Raw genomic sequence first — 17,334 nt, 5'->3', positions numbered from 1 at the left:
ATTTCAGTCTCAATCCTAATGGAATCAAGGGAATCTGTCTTGTTTGATTGTAGTACAGATACCTCCAAAGACAAATGTGTCAGGTGGAGGTGAAGAAGAAACCCGGGTTAAAGGTTTCTTAAGGGTTGTATGGACCTGTGAAGACTCCTGATAGGGGGAAAGTGTCCCTCACTGAGTGCTTCTGTGCTTTTAGTAGTTTTGAAGATAACCTGGGAATCCATTTAGTACAGCTGTGATTGAAAGAATGATAAGAATAGTGATGTGGATTATTGAGCTTCTTTTACATGCACCACCTGCTTTTCCAGGGCACTTCGGGTATTCTAGGCCAGATGAAACTGAGGCATGTTTCTCCTTGAAACATATTGCAACTGCCTCTCCCACCTTCAGAGTGCGATACAGCCTCATGTTGCTCATTCACACTGTTTGAATATGATGGATTGCCTGTCAGGCTGGCCCTGGTTTTATATAACAATGATCCCATCATTCTTAATAGAGTGAGCGACTGTGCTGCCCATCAGATGTTCGGCTGCATAGACTACAAACCATTTCTGCAGTGAATGGACTCTGAACACATTTTCTTGCATGCTAACTCTTTTTTTTTTCTGACATTTCCTTTTTGATGATTACAGTTTAAAACAGACTGGTATGCACACTGGCAACCCATGGCCACCTTACAAAGAGAGGACTCCTCTGCATCCTTGTTACAAAGGCCTAATCAGGCTGTTGCACTGCAAGACGCTTCATATCGTGATATTCACTCTGCTTTACAAGGTGAGCCTTTCAACGCTTCTTTATGTGGTGTAATAAAGGGCTGCCATGCATCTCAATTCAGTCCTCGGGCTAAACTAGAAGAGCCCCTGTTTTCAGTATTTAATTGGTACACAAATTATGATCGGTTTATTAATTGGTGCTGACATTTTGCAAGAGATTTATAAAAATTGGTCTGATTAAATACAAAATGAGCAGGAAAAAGAGGCATATTGAAGAAGTACAAATGTAATGAACTATGCTGATTATTATTGTCTTTTATATTCTAGATATGGATGGATCATCAGAACATGTCTGAGCATGTACTGTGCATGGTGCTGTACCTGATCGAGCTGGGCTTGGACAACCAGGTTCAAGAACACAAGGAGGATGAGGTTAGATGAGTGTTTGTGTCTCCTCACTGTGTGGACTTCTCATGTCCACCAGCATCTCACATGATCTTATGCTTCTAGGAGCCTTGCATTGAGGAGCACTGCCATGACAGTTGGTTCCCCTGCACCAACCTCCTCTCCAACCTCCACCATGTCATCAACTTTGTGAGGGTTCGGGTTCCTGAGACGGCTCCTGAAGTGAAGAGAGAGGCCCCTCCCAGCACCAGCACTGAAGCTTCTTCATATGGCCAGGTAAGAAAGAAAAATGTCTCTTCTATTTGGAGAGCTGGATCACAACACCATTAATATCTGTGCTATATCACTGAAATGTAAAACCTAAGAGTATCATTTCTAGCTGCTGTACTGATTTTTTGTTAAGTATTGACTCCATGTTTCTTGCCAGTATAAAATGGCATTGAACGAAACCAGTGGCCAGTGAAGGAAGTAAGCTTCTTAAGTTCAAGACCCAGATATTTTGCTACAAACACAAGTTAAAGTCCAATAGTTATTGAACTTGATTTGTCCGGTGTCAAAGAAACGCACTCCAGTGCCAATATTGCATTGTATTTGCTGGATTGTATTTGTAAGCACTGGTCTGGAGGGCTAGAACCATTGAACACACGTAAAGCATGCCAGGCCCGTCAGGCTTTGTTCCCACATCTTCACTGGAATACACTAAACAGTACATGGTGCTTATGCTACCATAAAAAGACAGCGCGGTGTGGAAGTAAACTTGTAAAATACTCAGTGTTACGACAGTGTTGTAAACCTTATGCAATAAAAAAACACAATTTGTTTGTTGTGGCTCTAAAATGGGAAAAGGTGCTGTAGTCGAACAACACGTCGGCTTTTAAAAAGTCAAAATAAACGTTCAAATAAAAAGCTCCTGTGACAGAGCTCGCAGAGTTATGTTTGAGTCACTTGTTTGCCAGGGACTTGTCATGATAAAAATAGTCTAACAGTGAAGTGCTGATTTGGGATTAAAAAAACAGGGATGACTGCTAGTGGGATCAAAAGTCTTTTGTGTTGAAGGTGAGTAACTCATTTTTAGAAAGCATCTCATCGGACAAAAACTATGTATACACACAATGAGAATATTGCTTATGTTTTCTAGGATATAAACTATAAAAAGTCATTAAGAATACTTAGAAAATCATGTTTTTGTCATTACTGGGAAAGATACTAGTACATAAATTATGGTCTGTGAAAAATATGAGTGTGACCCAAATGTAGTCTGCAGGGATTCTCCTGGATTGATCTGAAATTCTGGATTTTCTAACCTGAACTGTTACCAATGTGAATCAATGAAAACCATGAAAATACATTTTTAAAAGATTGAGTCCAATAAGCTGTTGGTGAAATGAGAATTTCAAAACCGGTCCAGGCGAGAATGTGTGATGAAACTTATCATATCAAGTATCCATGCTAATGTTTCTGTTGAGCCATAACCACACCTGTTATTTTGAATTCACACCGATGAGCCAAGTTAGCTCTTTGTGTTCATTTGCAGGCTGTGCATGTACTTCAAAGTATGATATGACATTAATTACCAGCTAACGGCACAGCAAACAACGTTGAGCTGAGAAAATATCATCCCCTCTTTATTAGCTATTTAATTCTCTATGTTTTTGTGATGTCGGATGTAACCAGCTTTGAAGTGATCACGGTCAACCCCCCAATAGTTTTAATTCTTTAATTTAACTTTATTATAAAGGTGTCATGACTTTTTGTTTCACTGCTCAGAGTCCTCAGCAGCAGAACTGCAATGAGTTGTTACTTTTATTGTCTTTCCCTGAAACTTTCTTTGGATGCTCAGTTATGAAAATCAAGATTCCTTTAGGGACAACAAAAAAGAAAATCACCTGTGTGTGTGAAAAATGCTTCTTTACAGTAAGTGTCACAGACATTATTCACATTCTGAATCATTTTTTATTTTACTGTTCTTGCAAGTGCACAAAACTTAGATTTAAGTTGTGTTACTATAAATGAACCATACAGAGGCTACTTATCAGACGTCAGTGATATCACTTCTGCAGTGCTGAAATATTTCTGAAACAAGAGGATTTTTCAGTTATTAAAGTGATGTGAACTAGGGTTGCAAAGGGGTGGAAAATTTCCAGTAAATTTCCAGAAAATTTCTGGTAAATTTCCTTGGGAAGTTAAGCTGGGGAATTTTGGAAATATTCCAAATTGGAAATTATGGGAATTAACTGGGAATTGAGGGTAATTTAATGCAAAGGTATCATATTCAAGCATAAATATTTGTTTTGTTGTAAGCAGACATCCATCCAAAATAATACAATTAAAACAGATTTATTTGTAAAGTAGAACTTTATCAAGTGTTAAATATTTTATTGAACAATAAATTCTTTCATTAAAGAACAAAAACATAATGGTGAGTTAAATGTTACTCATCCCCATGACCCAACCCATTCAAAAAATAACAAAAATGCAATCCCAACAAAGTCCCATTCAAAATATTAAATGAAAAGAGCCCCTCTCCCTCCAAAAAAAAGTCCCAACATGCAAATAAAAGTGCATGTAGGGGGCGTGGTCTCAATAGCCCTGCAGTAAGCAGTGTGCTATGTGCATGTGATTGAGGATAATATAGATATTCAACAATACTTACATGAAATCTGGTTGTGTTAGTCAGGATTATGCTAAAATATATTTTTATATTTAAGTTCCTGAAGAGCCAGCCTTCAATTTAGTAAATTCCTGGTTCATTCCCGTTAATTCCCATGAAGAGTTTCCAACTTTGAAAATTCCCAGAATTTTGCAACCCTAATGTGAACACGTGCCATATGCACCGTTAAAGTGGTTTAAATGAGAAATCATCATTTGACATTTGGCATGATCCTTAGAGGCTAGATCCACATAACTTTGCTTCCATCTAAAAGCTCCACTCGGCATGCTGCTGTGACTTCATTATGCCTATTACATCAAGACACAAAAACACTGGAACTGTTTTTCACCATTTGTTGGAGATGTGCCCTGACATGCGTGTGGTTCATTCATCATCTCATTTTGTTATTTTCATTTCTTTCATGTTCTTCTTTCACATCATCATTATTTTTGTTCATTTTGCTGTACCTGCTCCACAGAACTCCAGGCGCCTAACAGGGAATTGGAGAGAGGTACCTATCTACATCCATTTCTGTAAAAAGGCTGATGGCTTTGATGCCATTGGCGGCTTCATTTGTCCACTTTTTTATCCCTACCTTGAAAGAGTTCCTTTGCACTCGTTTGTTTTTGTGCATCTCAGAGGACGTCTGCCTCTGTGTGTTATGGTGTGTGTGTGTAATGCCGTGCTTCAGCAGTTCTCCTCCCTCTTGACTGCTGAAACTAATTACATGTGTAATGCAGGTTTGGGTAAATGCTTTTTAACCGCATGTCAATATGATTGATGTTGCCCAGAGTGGACTATTTGATGAATGTTTATTTAACAGTGCCGCTCAGGTCCTCTCTGTCAGGTCAGGTCATGGTAATCTTCCAGACGGCTTTTGTGCTCTAACATCAGGATGATTTAAATTTGATGCAAGAATATGGTTGTTCTGAGTGCTTTTAGTGACGCTGTTTGTGAACCGTCAGCGGAAATTTATGACTGCTATTTAATTTGAAGTGTATTGTGCCCGCCTCACTATGGTAATGACGCACTTCTCCAATACATCAAAGCTTTTTAGACTGCATGTGATGTATTTTTAGGAGATGACGCTTGTGCTCTAAGATCTGACAAAGCACTCAAATGTAGGTGGAATTGAAATGGAAGAAATTTCGGTCAAAGGGTTTTCCTCTCAATCGGTCTGTCAGGATATTTTGTTAATAAAATGTGGACCTGGTACTTGAAATGTTTTTTACTATATAAAATGTTGTTTGTGTGTGATCATTTCTGTGCTACATGGGTGCAACACTATGGGTTTGGATGACACAGATCTAAACAGTGTTTTAATGTTATGTGTTTAAGATAAAACATTAACCTAGTATTTATTTTCATAGACATTTTCTTTGCTTTCCCAGAACCTCCGCGAAGCTCAGGTGTTCAGCCTCGTAGCAGAGCGCAGGAGGAAGTTCCAGGAGATAATCAACCGCAATACCACCGAGGCCACCCAAGTCGTCAGGCCCAAGAGTTCCTCGACACGCTGGGTACCACCGGGAACACCCCCTCAGCTGGTGACGGAGATCTTGGAGATCCGTGAGAGCATGCTGTCCCTCCTCATCAAGCTCCACCAGAAGTTGTCGTCCAGGCAGAACTCTTTGTCGGCATCCTGGCTCGAGGACATGGACACGAGTCATCACGCTCACGGAGACGGCATTACAGCCATCGAGCGCATCCTCACCAAGGCGGCCACGCGCAGCTGCCAAATCAAGCGTAGCATCCAGGACATTTGTGGGAAGGTTTGTCCTCCTGTTCCACCAAAGAAGAACAGTCCTACTGACAAGAAGGCCATGGATAAAGATGAGAGGTAAAACAATCACAAACACATTCACCCTACAGATTTCCATTTGCACAGCTCCATACTCTGTTTTAATACCGTACGTTATATATTTAGAGTGGTTGTGCTTTGATACGGAGTGAATACAACTGTGTTGTATTATTATTAGCATTTGTAATACCATAACTCATCATCAGTACATACTGCATCATTTTGAAGCTTAAAGTAGCAGTAAGCAGCATGAGCAGTCCAACCGAACAAGACATCAGCCTCTCCCTCTGCTACCTCGTATCAACTTTCTAAGCCCCTCCCACCAGATGACGCATCACAGATGCATGCCAGCTGAAGTGTGTCATCCACTCAGCTAGTTATGTCTGTTTTAGAGGACAGAAACCATTGACATATAAGGAGTAGACGCCGCATCGACCGCTACTACCTATTGGCGCTGACGAGCCGTGGTGCCGCCATCTTGGTCTGGTGCATCACCTGCTCCAATCAGTGTAATCTGTTTGGCAGGCATTTAATCAATCATAACTCGCTGAATACTAAACTGATTCTCATGCAGGTTTTTTTTTTCTGCAAACGCCATACATGTAGGTTTGATACAGGACACATGGTTTGGCGTATTTTAATATTCATAGTGGGCTTAACAGTAATAGAATATTCTTATATGTGATATATTTGATGTATGATAGTTATTTTGCCGCACAGTGCCCTGGCATCTTGAAGTCTCTGCTGCTTCAGTTTAAGTTTACAGGTAGGATCATGGGTAGGATGACCGGACCAAGATGGCGGCTGTATTTCTTGCACCCCAGTAGCCAATGTGGCGTCTTCTCTTTATATGTCTATTACAGAAACACTTACAGCTAATTATTGTACATGTGAAAAAGGTTTTGAAGTAGTAAGGGGTGTATAGCCATAGCCACTGTGCTTTCAGCACCATGAGGTGAGGAAAGAAAGCAAGAGAGCGGGAAAGAGAGAGCTGCTCACAGTAAAAGCCAGATGATGCAAGTTTATGCAGTCGCTGTGATTGGCTAGTAGTGTGTGAGCTCACCCTGATTGAGTGTTTGGTTCAGACTGGGTGACTTAAAAACACAAAAAAACTAGAAAGGGACGGGAGCTCAAAGATACAAGTCAGACACACATTTATTGTAATTAAATAATGTTAGTGACTGCTATAATCACATTTGTTATTCAATTCTAATGAAATAAAGTTACCCAATGTAGCTTTAATTTTAATTACATCAACAGCTCAAATTGCCAACTCATGTGTGCAAGAAGAACAAGTAGGTACAATATCAACTCACTCCTGCTGTTTTCTTTTAAATAAACCCAAATGTAAATGTTTCACCACAATATAGTGTAAATGGAAGAAAGCACTATGTTTTTCTGGTCCTCCCTGCCTGTCACATTGCATCACTTACAACCTGAACAGCTACAGAAAAACACGATGCATCACTGCAGAGCATTAGAAAAGCACCTGAGAGGAACTGTTTCACTCTCGCTGAATTGATTCATTTTCACTCATTTCTGTAGATATCACAATTACTTGTTCTACCTTTTTCCATAATCCTAAAAGAAGAACACCTTCTCATTTGCCATGAAATTCGGTTCCATCTGTTGTTACACCAGAAAGCGAGTGAAACCTGGTGGGTTTTTGGCTTCTCCCCTCACATCCACCCGCTAGTCCGTATCTCCCATTCCCTTCCTCTAATGATGATGGAACGGGCTATAACCATGTAATAATTACCTGCTTTTGGGGTTGGCTTCACCCCACGGACTAAGGTAAAGGTAGAACATCTCAAATTCACACGATCCAGTGCTGTTTCCAAGGCAACCGTCAGGCAGCAGTGGAGTCGGCAGCGGTAAAAGGTGGGAAGCTGCTGTCCATTCCTCATGCTGGTTGTCGGCAACCCTGAAGCCATCAGTGAAAATTATTGAGCTGTGACGCTCCTGTCAGTATTTGTTTATGTCCTCTTATTAGGGACTTAATTTACAGTCAGCTAGCGCCCACGTGTCTGCAGAGCGGCACTCAACCCACCGTGTTAGTTTAACGATCAACCTTTCCAACTTTTCAGCACAGCCATGTTTAAATCAGACACCTGCTATGAATGTAATCCTCTAGATTCAGCTACACATGCTGCGGGTGATCAAGGGAGACATGCCCTTACCAGGATACTGTATTGCCTTAGTGAAGTGAAGTACTTCTATGGAGCAATCGGTTGACAACAAGCAGTGTGTCTGTACCAGAGTGTTTTATACTGTGCCTTGATAGAGTAGTTGATCTTTAGTAATCTACTAAAATCAAACTTTTAACTACTACTGATGATTGGTGTTTGACCTCAACAGAGAATACTGCCTTATTGTTTTCGTCCAACATCATTTCTTGTTCTCTTTGTTTTAGGCGTCAGAGGGCAAGAGAGAGACAGCAGAAGCTGCTGGCTGAATTTGCCTCCAGGCAGAAGAGTTTCATGGAAACAGCCATGGATGTTGGTAAGAAAAGTCCAGCTATCATTTTATATGCTAACTTATATTTTAAAAACTATGTCAACAGGCGATCCTCTTTTGTATTTTCCTCCATGGAGGAAAATACATTCAGCTAAAGTGAAAAAGATGCTAGTGTTCATGCATGAGCACAATGCACCGTCACATGCCTCACGTTACTCCCAGGACAGGATGGCATCTCAGGGCTTTAAAGAGGATCGCCTCATGAACCTGCAGGCTCACCTGATCTCAACCCGACAGAGAACTTGTGGTCAATAATAAAGAAGATAATTTACAGTAATGGCAAGAAATACAGCTCAAAGAGCATCTTTGGAAAGCCATACACGGTACAGCTCACTGTGTCAACAGAGAAGTCATCAGAAACTTAATCAGTTTACCAGTGAACTCTGACCCTCACTGAAAGAAAAGGAAGTTATATTGGACATTTGAGAAACCCTTCAGATTTGAAATGTTTTAAAGACATTAACAGTTTTATTTTGTAAACAAATCTAAAGAAAACTGTTGTTTTTGTTGAAGTTTGAATACAGTTGTAGTAAATGTTATTATTTTCAATCAATAGAACATTTAAAATGGTGCCCAGTTTTTAATTTTCACAAGTTATATGCTCTTTACAACAACTTGCATTATAATTTGGCACGCTCATTTCTGCAGATTCTGTATTTATTTAAAAATACAGCCGAAAAGCATCATTTTAACCACACAGTTGAAGAAATATATCTACTATCTGACTTCCTAACAAATTTGAAAACAACTGTTAACACAGTTTTTAAAATATTCATAAAAATGCAACTTGCAAAATAATTTGGAACACGGTGTAGTTTTGCATAATGACAACATTTTTCATTGTTGTCATTAGTTTTTTCTCTCTTTCTTTCTTTTATCAAGGAATAACTTCATACAAAAAAGGGAAGGAAAATGGATTTTGCACAAAGTACTGTTCTGTTAAGTCTTCAGTGTTGGTGACATTGACACCTCTGTACTGTGTACAGCTGTAGCTCTAATAGAATGAGCTTATCAAACTAGGTTTGTTCTGACGAAGGTGCGTAAGACCTTCCAAAGGCACCAAAACAAACATTCACACTTTCTTCGAAGGACATTTTTCTCAACAGTAGCCCTTCAAGAACAGCGCTGCTGGCTGAAATAGACCCATCATTGCTTTGCCTTTTTTCACTGGGGCAAGGTGACAGCGGGCCGAGTCCTAGCCTGTGGTCTCTGCAGGCCTGTTAGGAGAAATTGAGAGGAGAGTGCTCCTGCGGGAGTGTGGGTGGCTGCTGGCTGAGGGCACATAGGATCAAAGCACTAATAGTGGTCTGGACTCAAAGGGCCCACCCTGACACAGCGTGGTTAGGGAATGAATAATGGCTGCTGTGAAGGGACAGGCCTTTGTAACAGGACTGTATGCTGACCTCTTTCTACACACTTCAAGCTGAGCGGAACTTCAAGCTCTTGTTGGCTTTACATCACCTGTGCTTAATGAGATTTGATTTGGAAGGTAGAATTACTATTGAAATCAAGTGAATACAGTGTAGGCTGTTTGGAGAGATCCAGCTTTTGATAAGGGTTTTGGTATCATTTAAAAAAATAAAAAACTCTATGTGCATACTGACAAACCGTGCATACTGAACTCCTATCATGCTGCTGGAAGCATACATCAACTTCAACGCGCCCCCCACCTTGTTTGTCACCTGTTTTCCTTTCCACATGTGTTTTTCTTTCTGCAAATGTGCAGAGTGTTGGTTATATGTACGAGGCTGGCCTGGGGCTAAAAGCCGTGGTGTTGACATCTACAGTAATGCATCCTTCATTTCCCCAGGAACACACTGACCTCTCTTGAGAACATATTTCCCCAAAAAGCAATAAATCAATTTCCAACACAGCTTGACATTTCTGCACAATATCTACAGCTCAAATTGAACACAGTTCTTAACATTTAAAACTAATTTCACAACAGTAATTAATCTCTGGTGCTTTGCTGATCATGCAGATAAGGTTAGCACAGTATGAATCTACCTCCTAGTATTAATATATGGATGTTCTGTACTTCATTGCACATGTCCCCAGTTGGTGTTCTTAATACTTTCTATCATTACCATTGAAGGGCACGATGTATATGAATTATTGAATCCCCCAAAGATTAAATAGAAGTCTTCCTTGTCTTCTTCATCTGACTGCTACTACCACTACTGCTGTTCCCGCTGTAATAAAGTCATGAGGGTGGAGCTATAGCAGCTGTGTGTAGTTCTGAGTTGTGAAAATTCATATCTGTTTTGCTGTAAAGAAGTGTTTATAGCTGCAGGACATTTTTGCTAAAGGACTCTCCAATCATCATCACAAAAGTAACAGAATCTTATGACGTGTTGAATGTCAGGATTTCATCTCAAGAACTTCATTTTGACAGATTTTTAGATTTTGTAGATTTTGTGAAAGATTGCAATCAATGAAAAAGAGCAGCTTAAGCATACATTTTTCACCTACCGAACAATCGGTCAGTCACTGTGTAAATATTTGTTACAGTTTGGGAGTTTGACACATTTGCAGGGAAGACTTCACAAACTTATGAGTACATTTTCCTTTTTTTGTTTTTCTAACACCAGAATCCCCTGAAACTGAAGCAGCCATGGATTTGGGAGCGTCTGAAGTGATGGAGTCTGAGGTTCTTTATGACTGCGTGATCTGTGGCCAGAGTGGACCTTCCACCGAGGACAGACCCATCGGCCTTGTAGTTCTCCTCCAAGCATCCTCTGGTACTGTGTCTCACTTTTATAAGGTGCAATTCGACCAAGAGTTCCGGGGTCTTTTAGCCCCCAGAACTACTTTCCCCGGAGCTAAAAGGTTCCTGTGCCCCCATTGTTGTCTGCGTTTCGACCGCGAGCTGAAGTCCCAGGTAGATTGTGCGAATCAGGCCAGTGACGTATGGAGATAAAAAAATATATATATATTAAATAATATTTTGAAATCTTAATAAAAAGACTAAACTAGTATGCATTCCCAGGAACTCACTCTGTGTTTCAACAACTGTGTAAACTCCACAAACACTGTTACATTCAACCTAAAGTCCCGGGACCTTTGAAAAGTTCTACCTCCCAAGCAGGGGCTTTTCAGGGGGGAGATTATCTACCCCTGAACTAAAGTTAGACCCTGGATCCTCCGGTCGAAACGCACGTAGTTCAGGGGTAAAGTTCCTGCAGTCAAAAAACTTCTATAAAGACACAGACTTAAATAGCCGAGACAGGATGCATTGCTTGTTTTTGGATACAACAATCACATATGATGATTCCATTTTACTGCTGGCAATCCTACATTTTAAATCCAAACAGTTATTCATGGCACCTTTGAGCCACCAGATCTGAAAATCTAACTTTAAATAGGAGGGTTAACTGTTGTTGTAATTGGCTCATTTATCATTTTGTGTTTTTCAGTTCAGTGAACAGAGGAGGATCACTCACTGTCATTCAAGACAATGGCATGTTTGATTAGTGATTAGTCACTTTGAGAAAGGGTTAAAAAGACTATGACCTATCAACAGTGATTAACAGAGGGTCTTTAGCACACTGTTTGTTTGTTGCTGAATGCCATGCTGTTTTGAGCTTATCTGAAATGATGTTAAATAGAAGTATCAGAGCCTAAGGAAGGTGCTTTTTGGCTGAAATCTATTAGTGGATTGATGGAAAAAGATATGTCATCTTTTAAGATAATGAATAATGTTCATAAATACTACGTGACTTATCATGTAAGACAAATCTATAATCTAAAAGAGTGATAAAAAAAAATAGCAAAACTATCCAAAGTTTTCTGGAAATACTGATTCAATTAGACAAACTTACACTTAGTGATTCCTCTCTGACTTTTCTGATTGGCTTTTAGTACTCGGGCACCGCTGCAAGAACAAAGAGCCCAAGAATCTACCCACCAGTGATGACGAACACATCTATGCTGCAGACACGTGTGGAGTGGCTCACGATGTCCGGCTCACGCTCATGCAACGCTTCTTCAAAGATGTAGGTGTCTCAGAGAAAAATGGATGGCTTTCTCACGGGAGAGAAAAAGAGGGCTGAAAGCACTAAGAGCTCTATTAAGGAAAAAAATAACAATGCTATCTGTTCTGTTAAAAGTCTTCCTTTCTTTACATTGACACCTAGTCTACATTTATGACAGCCATGTTAACATCAGCTCGAGAAAAGGATATGGTTACAGCATATACTGTGTAAAGAAAACATACATTTTTGTTCAATGTGTGCTATAGATTCTTCAGATCAAGTCTTTGTGCTGTAGTGTAAGGTACATTTTGCTGGTATTGTGCCAGTTTGATTGGATACAGATAGATTTTGCCTGAAGGTAAGGGTGTCGCAGGGAGAAATTTGTAGCACCCTGAATCTCTGGTTGATGTCCCTTTGAAGCCACATCTGAGGGTGCTGTGACCTGCTAACATGTCGCTTCAATAAAAAGGAAGACATTGCATTCATAGATGAAGGATGATGGACAGTCCTTGCTTAAGTTAAAGTTTTGAAATGCTTGTTAAAGACATTTAAACCAAATAAATTCCACAAGGTAAAATTGGTTTGATCTAGTAAAAAGCTAATTCAACTTAATATACAGTATATACTTGCTAATCAACGCATCACAAACACACAAAAGGCCACAGAGTTCAAGAGTCCTGAAGACTCTAACTAATGGGATTTTTCTCTTTTTGAATTTTGCAGAGCTCTTGTCTGCAGTCCGTGTCAATAGGTTGGGATGGAGGCGTCTACGTCCAGACCTGCGGACACACTTTGCATATAGATTGCCACAAGTCATACATGGAGTCTCTGAGGGTAAGAGCAAGCTTGACCTCATGAAATGATTTTGTCAACACTCTAATTACACCATTTATTTGAAAGAAAGAAAAATCAATGACAACTTGGACAACTGATGGATTATTCATATCATTAGATAAGTTATTAAATCAACATTTTTAAAGGGAGTTCCAAAAACTCCTACTGACCTGTTTTATTTTTAGAATAACGGTAATACCCTATCTTTGAGTAGACAAAACCTAAGCAATCATATTGGCAGCTTCTTTATCTTATGTGAAAATTTGGTCAGAAATATTTAATCATATTTTGCACTCCTACATGCTGCACATGTGTCATCAAAAGTCAAGTGCCTCTTTGAAGTTTTGCATTAAGACTGCAAAGGTCAAATGTATTTTTTCATGTACTTCCTTTTTCTTTCAGAATGACCAGGTCCTCCAGGGTTTCTCTGTTGACAAAGGTGAATTTACCTGCCCACTGTGTCGACAGTTCGCCAACAGTGTCATACCCTGTCGCCCTGGGCGGGGCACAGAGTCTGCCTCCTGGCACGCACCCACAAACAAGAAGACAAGTGTGATTGTGAAGGAGGTGGAAGATCTTCAGGAAAAGCTTGGCCTTTTCCCTGTAAGTTTTATTAAGCATCCTGTATAGTTTACACAGCTGTGTTAATTACTGCTTGGTCGTAACTTAAACAGTGATTCAACACAGAGAAACAATGAGCTTATTCCAAGTTAGTGGGAGCTTTCATGTTTATGTTTTGTTTTTCTTGGTTTAGGTTGGCCTCTCATAAAATCTTATGGCTACAAATAATTTTGACTTTATTTTGTTCTCCTTGTTTTAAGACTGAATCCAACCTGAGCAAGGAGATGGAGTTGGTTATTAAAGACATCAAGAACACTACCCAGAAGAAATACATGGACTATGGCAAGAACCCTGGCTCCCCTGACAATGATTTCCTCTTCATGTACTCTGTGGCAAGGTGAGCAATTTAAGTGGGATCAGCTTATAAAACTTTCCTCAACAGTGAGTATATACCTCTTTTAGCTGTGTTGACGAGGGCAACAGCCCTTGGCATGGTGTTTGAGGAACGACTGGTTGGGATTTGTTGATTTCCTGAGAATGTCCTCCACTATCATACTGCCAAGCCTCCCAGGAAAATCTTGCAGTAAAGGAAGCAGCAGCCCGTTGGCACACTTCAGATTCAGGAATGCAATTTCTGGAGAGGTTATAGAAGGGTCTGCACACGTTTTCTGACTAGGATTTATCACTGGTTCAGTTTGTGGTTTTTTACAGACCGACTCAAGGCACAGAAGACAAGTGATGTTTGTTTGGACAGACCTCTGGCTTCGGGGAAGGTTGCTTTTGAACAGTTGATAAGAGTCTGAGGTTTTGGTGCTTTGCCGGAAAACAGTATACCCACCACCTTCATTTTGGAGTGAGTGGTTGCCCTATAAGAAGGAGTCTTACTTTAATTAAATCACATGCATTAAGTATATCCGTGCATTATAAATATGCTGTCCTGTAATCTCTGTGATGGAAAAAATCAGGAACAAAGAAAAATACATTCAACATTTTTGAGTTAAATGAAAGTAATTTGTCAAATAAAACACCAGAAGCACTAAAGTTCAGAGTTGACTGCAACTACATGTTGCTGATCTTTCTTAGAGATGGTTTAGTACTACCAACATTTACATGTTCGACCATGTAAATGTTTGACCATGAAAACCAGTTTGTCACAGAGGTGACTTTTACTACACAACAAAAATCCTGTTTCCTGACTCAGCAGTTGGGTGAAGTAGCTTGCCAGCATTAAATTGGTGCGAAAAAGATAAAGATAAGGTGTGATAAGATACAGGTAAACACACTCATACTGACATGAGTGCATGGCACATTATTTGTAGATAGGGCCAATTTAATCCAATTAGGGCTGGGCGATAAAATGATAATGATAATTATCGATATCGCGATATTATTTTTCTCAATGTAAATATAACAAATGTACGATAAAACGTTGATATATTTAAACCGTGTAAGACACCCCCCCCCCCTAACCGCTGGAAAGGGAGTGTGTCTTAAATGCTAGTTCCAACCCAACATTAAACAGAAGAAGAAGACGGTATGGAACCGCCAATCATGTCGCAGGGTAAGAGTTGGCAGGCTTAAAGACGATTGGAGCCGAATGTAAACACAGCATAAACGAGCGACAGCGACACTGGAAAAACACAAACACCGGCTCATAGCAGAGTGAAAACATGCTCGACAAGAAAGGCCACTAAACTTCATTAGTTAAGATACTTTGGCTATATACTAGACTACTAAATCCCAGATACAAGCTAACAAGCCGTCTGGTTTCTTCAACTTTCACTTAGGAGAATAAAATCTGCCTTTAAAATGATATGAAAGAATGATTTCATATTTATCGTGAAAATTATTGATATTGACTGATATGAGAAATGTTATCGTGATAACATCTTTTTCAATATCGCCCAGCACTACATCAAATATAGAGGTTCAACTTATACATCTGTGCTTTACTGAAGCAGACCCAGTGACCAGCACTGCCATGAAAGCCCTACCATAAATACTCATGCTCGTTATCATGAATTTGTAAATCAGCCAACATAGTCATGCAGCCCCTCATTTTTTAAGTTTATTTAACTAGGTGATTAGAATCTGCAATGTCACTGTAACAATTTATTAAATTTATCAATACAATTTTGCTGCCTAAAACTATTTTGTGACCTACTAGCATGCTATCTTAGCTGCCAAAGTCACATGGGTTTAAATGAATGTTGGTGTGGTCCTTACCCTTAGATATCCTCAACACATTACTGTCTGCCTTTACCAAGAAAAACAAAGTGCAAACTTGTTTCTTTTGTTGTTGTTACTGATCGTGTAACGGCATCATGGTGCAGCCTGTCAGCTTCTGTCAATCACACACAGACACAAATACACACCCTTCATCTCCTCCCAGCCTGCTCAGGAGAAAAAAGTATGTCTTATACTTCCACTTGCAGTGTATGTCATATAGTTTCAGAACACCTTCAATACCCCAGGAGAAGATAGAGCAAAAGACATTCTGACAACTTTGTTCAGCCTGCTGCCAGTGTGATCAAGACCTCTGTGATTAAAAAAATAAAATCACAGGTTGATTGATTTGACTTACCGTCCTTTTAGGCTAAGCTGCTTGGCAGTGAGGATGGGCTAAACATCAAATCAAATCAACTTTATTTATATAGCACTTTACACACAACCCAGTTGATCCAAAGTGGTTTACAACAGAAAATGAGGAAAACAAAGAGAAAATGAAATAAAGAACACACAAACAGAGGAAGACAGAGGGCAAGAAGAGTGGTAATAGAGCAATATATTTAAAAATGAAATTTACAGGAATGACAAGAAATACAATTAACAGTGCAGTGAGGTTAGGGGAAGTTAAAATCTAATGAATAAAAGTGCGTTTTGAGACGACTTTTAAAAGAGGGGGGGAATCGGAAAGTGGGGGAAAGAGAATTCCACAGTTTTGGGGCACAGATGGAAAAGCCCCTGTCCCCATATCTCTTTGTCCTTGATGTTCGGACAGACAGGAAGTTTTGGTGTGATGATCTGAGTACTCTGACAGAGTGATACAGAGACAGGAGTTCTGAGATGTAAGTGGGGGCCAAACCATGAAGTGCTTTATATACAAACAGAAGGACGAATAGAAGTGATATACCCTTTAAACGGGGCATGAATGAAGGATGTTTCTGCACCTCTGCTCATCATTTGTGTTGTCATATTGGACTCCCTGTCTGTGTCTTCTGTCCTCTACCTTGGTGATCCTCTTTCTGCATCACCTCACACATTTTTACCAACATGCACACACCACTGACTTTTATAAGACCAGTAGGATAAATGTCACACTGCTCTTTTGTTCCCTGTTAATGTCAGCTCCTCAGCTTGAATAACAATGATAGTCCATGCAAAAAAGAACAGAAGTGTCCTCTCCCGTTGTCCCGTTCGCACGAGTCCTGCTCTGTAAAAGTTTCCCGTCAAAAACTCTTTGATATCGAACTGAAATTCAATACTGCAGTTGTAGCAAAGCTCTGGCACAAAGTATATAGATTGCTTTACTCCTTTTTTCAAATTTGTTCAGGGAGCTGTGAAGGATTTGTTGATTTGTTTACTTCATACTTGTCATTATATTGCTGCATTGGTTCTGGAAGGTGATGCACGCAGAGCACCTTTCTGAAACAGCATTAGCACATTTGTCACTGTAGGCCCCGGTAAAATTGTATTAACCCTTTCTTCATCTTTACGTATTAAGTCTGAGTTGGTATGGATCTACAGCATGTCACCTCCTTTGACTGGTCTCTGGAAGGGTACATTGCACAGTTCCTCCAGCCTGTTTCACTGGTGTTGAACATCTCAGGGTATGCTGCTGGTCTAAGTCACATATGATGTACCTGTTCTATTTGGGCCTGGACT

General features: G+C 39.9%; 1 protein-coding gene across 1 annotated transcript in view; it reads left to right on the top strand.

The window, feature by feature from the left end:
• Window positions 1-17,334, top strand: part of ubr3 (ubiquitin protein ligase E3 component n-recognin 3) — a 52,697-nt gene that overhangs the window by 13,511 nt on the left and 21,852 nt on the right. Inside the window, exons 20-29 of the mRNA XM_034693730.1 lie at window positions 630-771; window positions 1,038-1,142; window positions 1,221-1,391; window positions 5,157-5,602; window positions 7,977-8,065; window positions 10,672-10,821; window positions 11,942-12,075; window positions 12,778-12,888; window positions 13,291-13,491; window positions 13,710-13,846. Coding sequence (XP_034549621.1) covers window positions 630-771; window positions 1,038-1,142; window positions 1,221-1,391; window positions 5,157-5,602; window positions 7,977-8,065; window positions 10,672-10,821; window positions 11,942-12,075; window positions 12,778-12,888; window positions 13,291-13,491; window positions 13,710-13,846 — 1,686 coding nt within the window. The remainder of the gene's footprint in view (window positions 1-629; window positions 772-1,037; window positions 1,143-1,220; window positions 1,392-5,156; window positions 5,603-7,976; window positions 8,066-10,671; window positions 10,822-11,941; window positions 12,076-12,777; window positions 12,889-13,290; window positions 13,492-13,709; window positions 13,847-17,334) is intronic.

The sequence above is a fragment of the Notolabrus celidotus genome, chromosome 10 (genome assembly GCF_009762535.1).
Source record: "Notolabrus celidotus isolate fNotCel1 chromosome 10, fNotCel1.pri, whole genome shotgun sequence".
NCBI classification, from domain to species: domain Eukaryota; kingdom Metazoa; phylum Chordata; class Actinopteri; order Labriformes; family Labridae; genus Notolabrus; species Notolabrus celidotus.
This window is presented reverse-complemented; position numbering and strand designations above follow the sequence as displayed.